At 28.0% G+C, this 15002-nt stretch overlaps 1 protein-coding gene across 2 annotated transcripts in view; it reads right to left on the bottom strand.

Annotated features, from left to right (window-relative positions):
* Nucleotides 1–15002, bottom strand: part of LOC121132586 (neural cell adhesion molecule 2) — a 287177-nt gene that overhangs the window by 98395 nt on the left and 173780 nt on the right. For both annotated transcript variants that reach the window (XM_040728015.2, XM_040728016.2), the window contains exons 5-6: nucleotides 11014–11161; nucleotides 1731–1867 (exon numbers count right to left, since the gene is read on the bottom strand). In XM_040728015.2, coding sequence (XP_040583949.2) covers nucleotides 1731–1867; nucleotides 11014–11161 — 285 coding nt within the window. The remainder of the gene's footprint in view (nucleotides 1–1730; nucleotides 1868–11013; nucleotides 11162–15002) is intronic.

The following is a 15002-nucleotide window of genomic DNA, read 5'->3' as shown; positions in this document are numbered from 1 at the left end:
GGATAAATATGAGTATATTCTAATAGACATTTGTTTAATTAAATTATGTACTTCATATCATAATTATTCTACTAAAAGTATGTTAAAAATAGCTTTTAGTAGGTATAAAAAAATATTGTGCAGTCCATTTATAGAGTATTCTTGTTTTATTAAAAACCATAGTTATATATTTAAAAAAAGGATTAATTTTGTGGAACAGTATTTCCTCAGATGATATACAAATGTTAAAAAAGGAGGGAATTAAGAAACTGTCAATTTGTCTTTCATACATTTCTACACGGGGCAATAAAAACAATATAGAGAGACATTCTTCACAAAATATGTATAATGTAATGTTGCTAAGTACTTTGTTACTATTGTGGTACAGAAACACTGGCGTATTTACAATTGATATTTTTAATTGTCGTGTCAATACTTAATACCAAGATTGAACTGTGTTGACTAAAACTCCTCAAAATATGAACATGCCCCTCCATAAACAAAATTTATTGTCTTTTATTGAAAACAATAAATAAAATTTTCTCTCTTCAAAAAAGTCAACAAATTCCTGAACCAGTGTCTCATCTCCCACTACCTCAATTTGAAGAAAGAATGTTTGGAAGAAAATCAGTTAAGCTATTATGACGTTTTATTATATCAGCTGCAAGCAGCTGTTACAGGATGGGAATAAACACAAATCCTACTCTGTTTATAACAAAAACATATATGAAAGAATTATTATGATATCTATTCTAAAATTCTACTACGAGTCTAACAAGGACTAATTACTAGTCATAAAAATCTTGTGCATTTTGTTAATCGAAATTTAACATGGTAACTCTGATAATTTGAAGAATGTTTTGAAGGAGAGCAGCTTAGCTGGCATGACTTTTAATTAGATCTGCTACAATCAGCTGTGACAAGGTAAGAGGTGGTAGAAAAAAATAAACATTCATACTTGGAAAAGTTACTCCAAGTTTAATCTTCAATTCTACTCCCAGTCCAACAAGTGTTTCCAATTATAACTCTGCAACATACACCGTAGATTAAATTTCCGTCTTTTATAGCACAAACAAATGTTCCATATTGTAGGAGAAGAAGTTCACTACTCATGATTTAAATAGTCATGACAACAGTTAAGTAAAAGAAAGGTCATTTTTCGATCATATTACGAGTTTTAAAAATAAAGAAAAAAAACCAGCTACAAAAATACACAAAATTTACATCACTACTGATTACTCGAATTCAAAAAACATATTGTTACTCTTCGTTTTTCATGAGGAAACGCATTAGTTATTACTTATTAATTAGATGTTCTGTCTGTAATCATTAAATAATAATAACCACAGTTTCAGAAAATAAAAGCCCTATTTACTTAGATTACAAACCAGAAAGAAGCCACTCCTGGTATCTAGGACAGGTTTTATACACGCCCTTCAATTACCCTTTTATGTTTTATATTTTTATTCAAAATGTGTTTCTGACATTTTAGAAATAATAATACAATTGATATTGTGGCAACGCTTGTTCGGTATAACATACTTTTGTTGCAAAGGATATAATTTCGTCAATTTACACATTTTTATTTACTTAACGAGAAATACAATTATCAAAAATTAAGATAAAATAATGTGAGCTTTTCCATGACTATGAAGCGATGAACATTTGTTTAAAGTTTATTATAAGTTCAACAGTAACTAAACGGGGGACAGTGTTTTATAAGGGGTAAACAGAGAAAACAAAAAACTTACATTGTGAAGCCATGTTACTATTTTCGTCTTTGGAGGAGGATTAGCCTTAATGATACATTTAAAATAAACGTCCACACCCTGACGAATGTCATCTGCAATGAGTGAAGCACCCAATTTGATTTTGACAATGGGAGGATCTGAAAAGTAGAGAGATATTTTAAATACAAAGATAAAAACATGACATAATTTCTAAATACAAATTCTTTGTTACAATACAACTTCTTTAGCAAGCCAAAAAAGAGTAACTAGGAGTAAGGATTCGAATAACATATAATAAGAGGCACAATTATGCGTCATCTGTTATTGTGTGAGCGATATACAACCTACAATGGAATAGGGATTAATTATTATATTCTTCCTCTATTTTGATGTTCATATGTGATGGAGGAAGCAAATATAATGTGCCACTTTGAGCAAGAGTTGTATAAGATATTTTAGGAGTGGCAATTTCTAGTTGGCAATCAGTATATATTTTTTATCCTTCAAAGCTGCTATCATTATTATTTATTTCTTGAAAAGGAGTAAACATATAAGTATCAGGTAAAAACTAGTCCTCGTGCTTATGAAAATCGGAGAGTAACAATAAAGGTTTTCTTGGCGGGGAGTTATAGCTGTGGACTCAGAGTAGAATTTAGAATCGATATAGGAGTAATTCCTTCTGGTACCATTGCTTTTGTTTATTCCAATCCTCTCAGTGCTGCTTCAACTGATATTAAATAATTTCATGACAGACAAGCTGTTCTCCTCTCAAAAATTCTTCAAATTGTCAGTGATACCAAGTTTCTTTTCAGTTTATTTTATTTTTACATACTGACACGTCATATTTTATCCATCATACTTATTTTTCCAATATCACTACTAGTATATAAACTGACGCTTTATTTGAGATTAAAAGAAAGATGCGTTATTTCAATGTAAACAAATATTGTTCAATCTTTTCCTCCAACAATTGAACGAGAGAAGCGATATCGAATCTGAAAGGTTAATAAATGGAGTCATGATGCTCTACAAATATAAGATCCCGTATGTCATAAAAATCATGAGGTATATTTGGAGTATGTGAAGGTAAGTATACTGCCAAGGGTACGTTAAGTCTTGTCAAACCAATATGTTAGCTTTTAATAGTACAGGGCACCTGTTCATTTTGCTTTAAAAGTATATATAAAAACACTTTTGGACCAGAACATCCGGAAACTTTCTTCACCATATCTGATCCCTCCATTTTTTCGTGCAAGGAATAGTTAACAAGACGATTTCAGAATCATCAAGAACAATCACATGCATCATATTAGGTTAGCATGTGACAAACTTTGCGAAGAAAATTGCCTGAGCCGTATATAAAATGATAACAATTTTTTTTGCCAAAATCATCAATACTCCGGGTTGTCTTTTTGAATAAGTTTGGTATATTTTCCTGGGCATACTTTTTTTAAATGTTCCTTTAATTGATCAAATTGATTTCTACCAATTAATTATAAGTAAGCATTATAGTATTACAATTACTCCAACTGTCCCTATATGTAGGTTTATTAATTAATTTTCCTTCTCGAGAAAAAAATCGAGAGGCAAACCCACTCACATCGAGCTCAAGAAGATAATTTATCGGAAACGCGTTGTCTTTTGAGCTATGACGTTCAATTCTTTCACATAATTAAAACTGTAGAGTTTATTATTCAAATTCGTCAATCCCCTCTTTCAGATTTAAATCATTTAACTACGCGACAGTTTAAATATCCTACTTTAACTCCTTTACACGCATAAAGACTAAATATCTGAAGTTTTATGAGCATTGTATGAACGCATCTTATAGTAAATGTATTGTATGTGAAGTCCAGGAGAAAGCATTTGAATTAAATGAATGCACATTGTACATATTTGAAAATAAATAATCATATTTAGAAAAACCCAATCATTTTCTTAATCATTCTGATTACTACCTCTGCGTGAAGAACATTCTCTGTCAAAAAAACGATTTTACTCAGCTTGAATGTGCCAAAACTTAATTTCATTAATAAATTACTACATTAATTAATCTTATATTAAAACATGTTCATATTTTTTTTATTATGAAAGAAGATAATTAACACTTTCCCACAAATTGGAAAGATTATAAAATTATTATTTTCATCAAGTCTTTTCATGTGATGATTTATAATGAGCTTAAAAAGTCATTTTTAAAATATAAATGTATGCATAATAATAATCATATATAATAATTATTATGAGTGATGTAGTACATTCTGCAAGTCATGCCCAGCTAATGATTTCTATAATTGATGAAGAACACGTTTCTTTTACATGCTTGTATTTATAGCATGTAGTGTTGGATTTAGTTCAAAATTTTCGAGTTGTATTTTTTTAGTATGAAGTACGCCTTTAACTCTGTTTAAGTCAATTTTCTAAGACAGATAGTACTATCCAAACAAAAATGAGCAGTCGTTTATTTTTCCAGCAAAAATTCCATGTATGATAAGTCTACGTCTTAGTTTGAAAGGCCTTTACGAATCTATCGTAATACACTTGTCTTCACAAATAAACCTCCTGCTCAATTTTCACAAGATATGGAGTACTATTATTATGAATTTATTTCTTAAGCATTTAGCTTTAATATCGCTTCTATCGTCCATTTAATTGGGGAAAAGATCAAAAAAAGCAATATTTATAGCTATATTAATAGCAAATTTTTGTTAACTTATTTGTCAATCTTTACACACGACTCACTTTTTGAAATAAACATTCTAGAGTGTATTTTTCTTTCAGTTGTTTTCATTAATTTGACATTTGAATTATTTAAAGAAACTCAAAAAATATGACATAGGATATGAATTTTTATATTTATGTATATCAAGCAAGGGCCTTTGATTAGAATTTATATCATTTCATTTAAGTTCCTAACAAGGAAATAGAGAATATTAGCTACCATATATTTTTTTCAAATTTTTCCTTTCCCTTTTGACAGTCAAAGTTTAGAGAGAATGTAAAAGGTAGTCATGAGAATAGTGGCGATATTTGTCAATAAAATTTAATGGACTATCCAAAAAACAACCATCAGGGCATGAAATACATAATTTATTGAATTGATTATGTTTAAGATCATCAATAAAGCCGTTTTGACTGCTTTAACTTTAAGACAGTCAGTCACTTATTAAAAAATGTAGGTAATGTTAATATTTTTTCCCCTTCAAAATATGAAAAATTACAACAAAGCAAAAATTAAGTTGATTTATGTTGCTATGGAAGGTTATCAACATCTCAGCTGCATAACATTTGAAAACATTTTTCTTTTTTATAACATTTCAATTTTGCAATGAGATTAATACTGAGGGATGAGCCTAAACTTGAAGAAACATAATTAAATTAATAAAAATGTTATTTTTATGAAATCAAGAAAAAACAACTCAAAACAAATTTGTGTATGTTTAAAAACTAAGTTTAGCTACATTTTATGTTCAATATTTCCTCATTCACAAACAATAACAGCCTTGACACGTCTTTGAACAGATTGGGAGCTTTTGAAGATGAAGGCCACGTACCACGCTGCCATGATGGCATCTTAGTTCGAACCTAAACTTAGAGTTTAGGTACGACAGACACTATTCTTTAAGACATTCTAAATTATAAGTCCAAGGGGTTGGGGTCAGGGCTTGTGGGGCCACACCGAGACAGACAAGGAGTCAGTCATATTGTTGCTGAAGAAGTTTGGGTTCTTCTTGGCTGTATGGGGCTTTAATGGACTTCTGGATGATATAGGCAGTCTGGATGCTGCTGAAAATGATCTATACTGCCTTCTCAATACTTATACCGGTAAGTAAGAGATTGCACATGCGATGCCTGGTTTGTTGTTCTTACCACATTTTTAGATTTACAGACATGCAAAAAAACCAAAACTTGTTTATTTTTTGTTTCACCTGTCGTTTTGCTGCGTATTGAAACCTAGTAATTAAAAATAACGGGAATATAATCCCAATTAAATCCAACTGGAAGTTTTGGGCCCCCATTCTTTATATAATCAAATATTTCAAGTTTTATTTATATGAGTTTATTCAAGTCTTTGAAATAATATGGCTAGACAATTTGACTAATTTTTAACAATTTAAAGAATTGAGTAAAGTTTTTTTTTTTTTTCAAGTTCGAATAATAATCGAATATAACACTAAAAACAAGTATTCTATTACAATAATGGGAACACGTTTTATTATTTCTAGCATATTTGAACAGCAGCATAGCCCATAAAGCTATGTAATACAACCATATAAAAATGTCATTAAGGAAATCGAAAATGCTTTGGATATTATCTAGTGCATACCAATAATATGTAATAGAATTTGAATATAATTACTTTATACAAATTGAAACTGCTGCAGAACGAATTATTGTTTTCTAAAAATGGTACATACTTTTAGTTGATTAAGTCTGACTTAATGATATATATTCTTATTTCGTATTTCTGTTCTATAATTATTAAAATAAGATGTATGTACTTTTATTTTCTAACAGAAATAGTGTAAATATTACTAGGTACGAAATAACTACAAATTATTTTGAAAATCGTAAATAACCAAAATCATAAAGTGTAATTTCTATAGCTAGATTACTATTTTATTTCAAGCAATATCGAACTGTGGAATATTGGGTATCAAACCAAATCTGTGTTCCACAGTGTAACATCCCAGTATTCATATGGAAATATTTAAAGTTAAGAGGTTTCAATGCAAATATTTTGTTTCAATATAGCTAACCATATCCAACTAGAGGGCAAAGGAATGTGTTTATACAGCTATATGCAATTGATATATAGCAATTAGTAGACTCTTATTTGTACATGTTTTATGTGTTCGGCATTTAATTTTAAGAACATTTTTTAAGTTTTTTGCTCAGTGTTTTAAAAATACAAGAAGTTATAAATAATAGTTTTCAAAATCTATATATCTTTAATTATTTGATGAAGAAAAGATTATAGTATTTTAGAATAATATTATATCTTTATTACTTTTTGATAAACATCTCGGATCCCATAAATCGGATTTTCTTGACAATTGCCTAGAATTCTTAAAATTGTCAATGGTATTATATGTTTAAAAATAAAATTCCAGGGGCATCTAAAATGTTACAATATTTACAATAAGATGTACAGGAGATCTTTTTTCTAAACAATCATATAGTAATTTTAAAATGAGTCAAATATGAATGAGCTGATTGACATATTTATCAGTAAATTTTGATGCTTTAAGTGTGTTAAATAAAACAAACAAAGAGCTCTGTGACTGTGACTAAACGGTTTGGCACCACTTTCCATGTGAGTTGCGCAGTTTCTTTAAATATTTTGTCCAAAAATAATTGTATATGGATCATGATATTCTATGTGCTGGTGATTGAAACTTTATTACCTTTTATCTCAACTATCTAATTCAAGGGAAACTCCAGGGGGTCCGATCTAGTGAAGAAAGGAATTTTCTTACAAAAAAGATTAAATTCATTTCTGCACACTGATGGTTACATTCGAAGCAATAGGAAGAGAAGCTCTATTCCATGTATTATAAATAAATATTTTGGTTTGAAGGGGCATAATTTATCCATGGCAGTACAGATCTCCTGCTTGGTTTTCATACAGTAAAAAGTCCTGTAATTATAAAAAATCATGATTGTAATTCTTAACTTTAATTTTCAACTTCATTATCGTTTTTTTTGTTCGTTCGAGGGAGGAAAAGATTCAATAAACTTTGCTAACGTAGAAAAACAAACTTTTTGATGTGATAAAATGGACAAGGCTTATATAAAAAGGCCACCTAGGGCATTGATGACTTTAACCAGACGTTTTGTTACCACTTTGTTGGTTGCTTGTGGATTTTGTCCCATTACAACTTAATATGAGTCAAAAGATTATCTGTGGTGATGCTAGATCCTTCCTGTTAACTATTCCTTAAAAGGATAACTCAAGAAAGATCAAATCTGGAGAAGAGTGTGGTCAATAGATCTTGTCTCTTAAGTTTTCAAATTTATAAAGGGTTTGAACTTTTAAAGTTAATGTGCAGACTTTATATTCTATTAGAAACAAACATCATGGTTTGACAAGTGCACTTGTCTTTACATACTCCAATTATTTGACCTCTTGTTTAATTTTTACACCGTATGGAATCCTTTTTGTTTTGAGTATCATGACTTCATTTCTTAATTTTTCAGCTTCTACATCGCTTCAGAGGGAAAATATAATACAAAACTTTGTTACAATGATGAAGAGATCTTTGTTATGAAGTCCACTGAATTGCCAATATTTATTCAAGTGGTGATACTTCTGATTAAAATCAATAGTACTGTATACCAGGTTAAAAAAAAAGAATACAAGTTTCCTACATTCACAGACTTTAAATAGTAATTTCAATTTATTTCCTTTGAGTAAGTGTTTATTGTGTCCATTGTAATTGGTATAATCCTATATTTTTTTAAGCCAACAGTTTTCTTTTTAATACATATAATTTGTGTTTCACAAACTTTAATTAATTTAATTTATTTAAAATAAATGGTGAATACATATAAGTATAAAAGAAGAAAAGTTTGATGGATTCAATTGAGGACATATTTCGTGTTTTTATTCATTTAACTTTATTTCGAAATTATAGGGGCACAAAAATAAGAAAGTAAAAAAATACAAAAACGGGAAAGTTTATATGAATAAATTATTCATAGATAGACAAAGTCTACTACGTACATGTAAATGCAACAGAAATGAGATAAAACCTTCATAAAAATGCATTTGAACAAAAACAATAATAAGTAAAATATTATTCATAATGATAAATATTAATATTACAAATAGAATAGAAATAAAGGAGAATAATAAATTATCTCCGGTCAAGGGAAAAACTGAAAATAATTTGTACATGTATGTATTAACAGTAATACCTCAAAATGAGCATTTTTAGCATATAATTGATGTGTCAAAATATAAGAGATCTTGAATAAAAATCAAAAAAGGAAAAAAAAAATCCATATACCGGATGCTTAAATGAAAACTTAACATTTGGAGTCTGGAATTTTAACGAGTTTTATTTCGGAAGGTAGGTGAGCTACGGTAAATAAACTTTGTACAGATATTGGTCATTTTTAATGATCAAAGTAGCCTCAATCGACTCTTGATGTGGAGTTGGAAGCTCAAAATTGGGCATTCAATTTTCTTGTATGAGTTAAAATATCCAGGAAGTTAAGCTAAAGCTTAGTAACTTAATTTGATTGAAGGGACTCATATTAGCCCCAATATTGTACATTAAACAAAATATGTCAAGTTCATATTTCATTATTGAGAAAATCAACTTTATCTATTTTTAATACTATTGTCGTCGGGTCCAAAGGGTTAGTACACAAATTTTTTTCAGAAATTGACGATTATTCGTCGACGAATACAAATCTAATACACACTTAATTTTGAAAAAAATCTGTCTATCTTTCTTTTGTGCCAACCGGCAACATATGCACTTTTTAACAAGGGTTTTTTAAAGATTCTTAGAGCCTTTTTTCTACCATTTACTCTTAAAAACCAACACAATTTTCGGACACGAATGTTGCCCGTAATTATAGATTATTTATAATCATGTGTTAACGAATACTCATTTAAACCAATATGAGCATTACCTGTTGTTTTTGTGAAATTGTTGGTTGGATACTATATAAATATAAAATGAGTTTTCTTTTCTTAAAAAAAAGAGATTTTGTGAGTATTATAAGCAATTGTTTATTCCTAGAAATTATCAATAGAAAAAAAAAATCTTCTTTTTTTTTGCAACTTTTTCCTATAAAAGTATGAAACATTTTTTTAGAGTGAAAAAGGCTGATTTTTGGTAGACCAATATCAATATTGTATAATAAAATATGTATAATTTTTAAATAAAAATAAAAATTACCAGTGATGCAGAAAACATGTTCTACCTGTATGTTAAAATAAAAGAAACCGAAAATGAACGTGGTAATATTGATCATTTGAATAACGTTTAAGAGGAGAGTAGCTAAGTTTTAATTATGTTTTATTAGATCAGCAGCAACCAGTTCTAGGTGGAAGGAACGCAACATAATTCTTACTCTCTATAGGCAAGGACTTATAATTATAACTACCAACCGAGCAAACTCTTATTTTTACTCTCGGTCTTTCATGAAAAAACGCACTAGCTTTTTACCTAATTCTTAGATGTTCCCTTTTCAAAAATTGAATAATAATGATAGCAGGGTTTAAAAATTAAAAATCCTGTTCTAATTGCCAACTAGAAAAAAATGATCCCGATTTTTAGAAATATTTTATAAACTTCCGTAATTTATACAAGTTGCAACCAAAAAATAAAATGAAAAACTTTATGTGACGAATTTAATTAACTAATGATTATTTTTGCTTGTTAATTAAAAATTACACACTGGTTAGTATTTTGTGCGACATTATTAAACACCTACTGCTATATGTATAGCTAGTTTATACATAATAAATTAGTAATTTTAGAAGATTAAAATGAAATTAAAGGATCATTTATTAATTGGTAATTAGTATGATCAATACTGTAATATATAAAATTCGTATGATGTGTAATGATGTGTTGGTCCCTAGTTTTTGGCACATTTAAGCCCAGGAACAGGCCTAAAATTCACTTTCACCGTTTTTGACTAAAAATTTTATGCAATATGTGCGTTTTCATCAGCAATAAAAGCCCGGCAAAGAGATTGGAAGTTTTGAACGATGAAGGTCGTATTCATGGCTTACAACATTGTCATAATAGTAGCTTCGAGAGAATCTAAATTTATATGAGAGGTGCGGCAAACAGTTTTTAGGCTAAATAAGGACATATACACAACAATAGTTATGAAATAAAAAAATTAAAACTTGTACGATCTGGTGATATAAGGTATAGCTTGTACAAAATTTACAACTTGTACATAGTTTAACTTACATAACTCTGATAAAAAGAACTTTAAATTTTTCATGCCGTATTTTGCATTGTTAGTTTGTTTTTGGCATATTAAAAGGTTAAATTTCTTATTGTGTGATTAACAATTTTCAACTATTGAAAGAAATTGAAATAAAAAATCAATTTAGAGGATTCTATTTTGAAAACTTTTAAAAATTTATAAATTTTTTACATGAAAATGAAATTTGGAATAGGAAAAAAGCGGCTTCTTTTTGGTTTGATGTCGTATAATTTTTTAAATTATGTCAAAACTTAGATAAGATCCAAAAAATTACCTTAAATAGGTATATTAAGCAATTCCTAATATACCTTTCTTAATTCATACATAAATATCTACTCACACTGAACATTCAAGGACCAAGTGTCTTCAATAACCCCATTCAAAAGCTCCGGATTCGTAGCTCTACAATGAAGAGTTTTAACTGTGTCTTCAGGAAGAGGAGTGTACATTAGGGTAGAGATGGTGGACTCTCCAGACGTACTTTCAGTCTAAGGAAGTAAAATATATTAAATATTATAAAATAGGAGAGTTTTTAACTTTTTAAGAAATATATAATTGGGTTCCTTATGAATATAATTAAATATATATTGTTTTAATTAAATTTAAGCTTTATATTCTCAAAAAATAAAAATAAAATTATAACATTACTTTTTGTTTTAGTTATTGAATCTAACTTAAAATACAATTGTCTGTAGTTTGTATAATTCAAATTAAGAAGGAACAACAAAATATCCATAGTTTTCTTGATTTTTCTATCTCCCTAAATAATATTAAAAATAGCTTTCTAATATATATATATACATAGTGAATATAAAGATTGGGATAATATTTTTAGTTCAAACTTTTTTTTAAATAAACAATAACTAAGTAAACAAATTTATTGTTAACTTTTTCTTCAAATAGATAATATTTAATTATAAAGATGTACATATAGAAACTTAGACCCACGAATATTCATATGCATATTGTATATTTGTATTTTTATTTTATATATCATATATTTGTATATATACATTTTGGGGATCCAAAACTTGCATTAATATGAATAAATTAAGATTTTTTATGGTATCAAGATAAAACAATTTCTGGTATGTTTAAAAGCTATATTTAAATAAACTTTTTATAAAATATTTTATTTTTTCACGATTAATAATAGACTAGGCACATGGTGCGGCAAAAAATTCTTCTCCAAGACACCCTAAACTGCAAAATCGACTAGGGTTAAGGTCAAGGCTGTGGGCGGACTACATAGAGACAGACCATAAGTCGGAAGTTTTGTTCCTGCTGAAGTTTTGGTTCCTCTTGACTGTAATTGACTTCTTGATTTTGTAGGCAGTCCAGATGGAGATACAAAAGGTTACGGTACTGAAAACGAAGTATTGCCTTTTTTTGTTGTTACTACGACATTTATACACTTTTTTTGGACCTGTTGTTTGCCAGTGTGATTGTAATTTATACTTGTAATTTCAAAATAACAGGGATAAAGTCGTAATTAAACGCTACATCAATTTTTAGTCGACACTTTGTATATATTTTTCAATCTCACTATTCATAAGTTGAATATTAGTACCAATTTTATCGTTTTTCTGATTAATAAAATATATCCACATAATATTTTGAAATGTGAACATGATAGTGACAACATAAGGGTTTAAAGCTAGGTTTTTATCTAATGTCAGAAAAATTATGTCAAAATTAATTTTAAAAAAATTCCATCAAAATATAAAAGACTATCATTTATGAAAAGTTTAGGAAAATCTATTAACAGATTCATTTACGTTATTTAACAATCCCCCCTCGCTTTAATGAGACTAACCAAAAATAAATATATCGAAATAAATACACCCTGAAACTATAATATTCCCCGTTGCTATAGTTTTGAACTGTTTCGGAAATGTACACCAAATTTTCATAATTTATCAATTAGTTTCATTGAACAATTGGTCTCTGTACCAGACACCAATGATTCAGATATTTGAAAACTATCAAAATTTTTGCATTTATTCCCAAACTAGTAAGGAGTCTTCTTTTACATAAATACATGGGGATAAAAATCCTTTTTTCCATGAGCATCCTAAAAAAAGAAACTGAAAATCAACATAGTAACCCGGAAAATTGGAAGAATTTTATGGACGAGAGGAAGAAAAGATATACAATTTTAACTCCGAAACAAATCATCAAGGTTACGCTCCACCTTTTATGAGTACCTACGAATATTTAATGAGATTTTGACTAAAATTATTTATGATCGCTACTCAGAAATTAAATAATAAAGACAATGTGAAGGCAAAGAAAATTCATTCTTCAGATTACCAATTCCAAAAAAATGGGCCAGCTAAAAAGTTAACAGGATACACATTACTGTAAATTAACAATCTTGTATTTCTATTGTAAATCAAAAATTATCGTTTCCAACTCTATTTAATTAATTAATAATAACAAACAAATAGCTAAAAAAGAAGTCCAAAAAGATATATAAAATAATATAAGAGGTATACTAGTCTGATTTACCAACGTGTATTCGAAAAATTAATCAATAAAAAAATTGGGATTAGTGTACATAATAACCTTTGAAAATATAACTATTTTTTTCTCACAAAAATGTGTAATTATAAAAGAAAATAATATTCATCGAGAGGAGTATACAATTTTATTACTGTTGTACGCGAACCTAGATGTTGCTCTTCATTGTACTGGGATATTTGGATAGTTAGGTAATAAAAAGTATTATTCAAAAATAATGATATTTTAGTTCAAGGTCACGACATTGAATCTCGTGTTATATCTATACTTTTTTCCCCCAAAACCAAATTAATATCTCTAAAATAATGATTTTCGAGCGTCTCAGACCTTAAAGCATAGAAAAAAATTTAGAAACATAAAAAACCAAAGAAGTACATTTTGTATAGTTCTAATGTTAGATTTTAATGTTTAATATCCTGTTAAAAATAATTGCCCATATCTTCAAATGCTTTAAACAAAAAATGTATGAACGGAATTTAAAACAAATTCTTTACTCTAAAAATAAAACACTCGAGTGTTAATATACCTTTAATAAAATGGTACATGTTCATCCATATGTACTTTCATCATATTTTTAAATGACAAAATCAGTAACTTTAATAGTTAGGCACTACACCATTATATAATCAGTTGCATTCTGTAATTTAAAAGCAATGAGTCTCAAAAAACTTTGCCTAAAGGAACCTAATAATATGTTCATAATGGAAATATTGTTAAACAATCTTAAGAGTGTCATCTCACTAATATTTAATAATTATTTGCATTGGAACGAATATTGTATCCTAAATCCATTTCTTAAAATAAAATTTGAATCATAATTTTTTGCAGTTGTGTACATATATACATATATTTATCAGTACATTTGTACGTGATTAGAATGTAAGAAGTGTCATATAAATTATTTTATACTTAAAAAAACAAACTATTAGAATGTTGAAGACGCACATTCTTTGTTAAATATGAAAGCCTTTGAAAGTAAAGAAAAAATTAAAGTATATTTTAGGGCAGTTTCTCTGATAAATTTTCTCCAAATTTCGATTATAACCAGTGTAAAAAAACTGTCGTTGTGTGTTCAGAAAATAATTTAAGCAAAATTTCGTTGATTTACGATGTCATCTTTGGGTCGCACATTGTTTGTTTGAAACTTTAATTGAGATTAAAGTTTCAAACAAAGATAAGATTATTTCTTAAGTCAATAAAAATTATAATAATTCATTATTTGTGATTTTGCAGAAAATATTTTTGATGGACCTTATTTTAAATTCTAAATAGTATTACTAAGTTTTTAAAATCCGAAACCATTCTATGGAACAAGAAAAGATTTAAATGTAAGGAAATTTGGAACTTGTATTTTGAACTTTCGTTGCTGAAAATGTAAGAAAAAAAACAGATCTGCACTATTTACAGATCATCAAAATTGTAGAAAAATCAAAATTTATGATTTATTTAATCAAATAAAACGAAGGTTTTTTGCATTTTTTTCTCAATAGCTTTGTATTATAATTAGAATTAGAGAACACACCTTAAAACATATTACAACTTCAAAAGAAAAAGAAATTGATTTTGATGTTATTTTTCTCTCTCTAACTTTAAATTTTCTTATGGAATATTTTATAAATTATCAACAGAAATGGTTTGGTCAAAATTTTTGAAACTAAGTATACATAAATCGATTAGGTTTCAGTAATAAATATTTATTTCATACATTGAACCTGAAAAATATTTAAATTTGGGTTGATCTCCTTGCTTCAAAAAATATATATCAAACTTCAATTCCCAAGTTCAAATTCAAAGTTGGAAAAAGTT

This window comes from Lepeophtheirus salmonis, chromosome 2 (assembly GCF_016086655.4).
Source record: "Lepeophtheirus salmonis chromosome 2, UVic_Lsal_1.4, whole genome shotgun sequence".
NCBI classification, from domain to species: Eukaryota; Metazoa; Arthropoda; class Copepoda; order Siphonostomatoida; family Caligidae; genus Lepeophtheirus; species Lepeophtheirus salmonis.
Note: the sequence above shows the minus strand (reverse complement) of the source record. Positions and strands in the feature narration are given on the sequence as shown.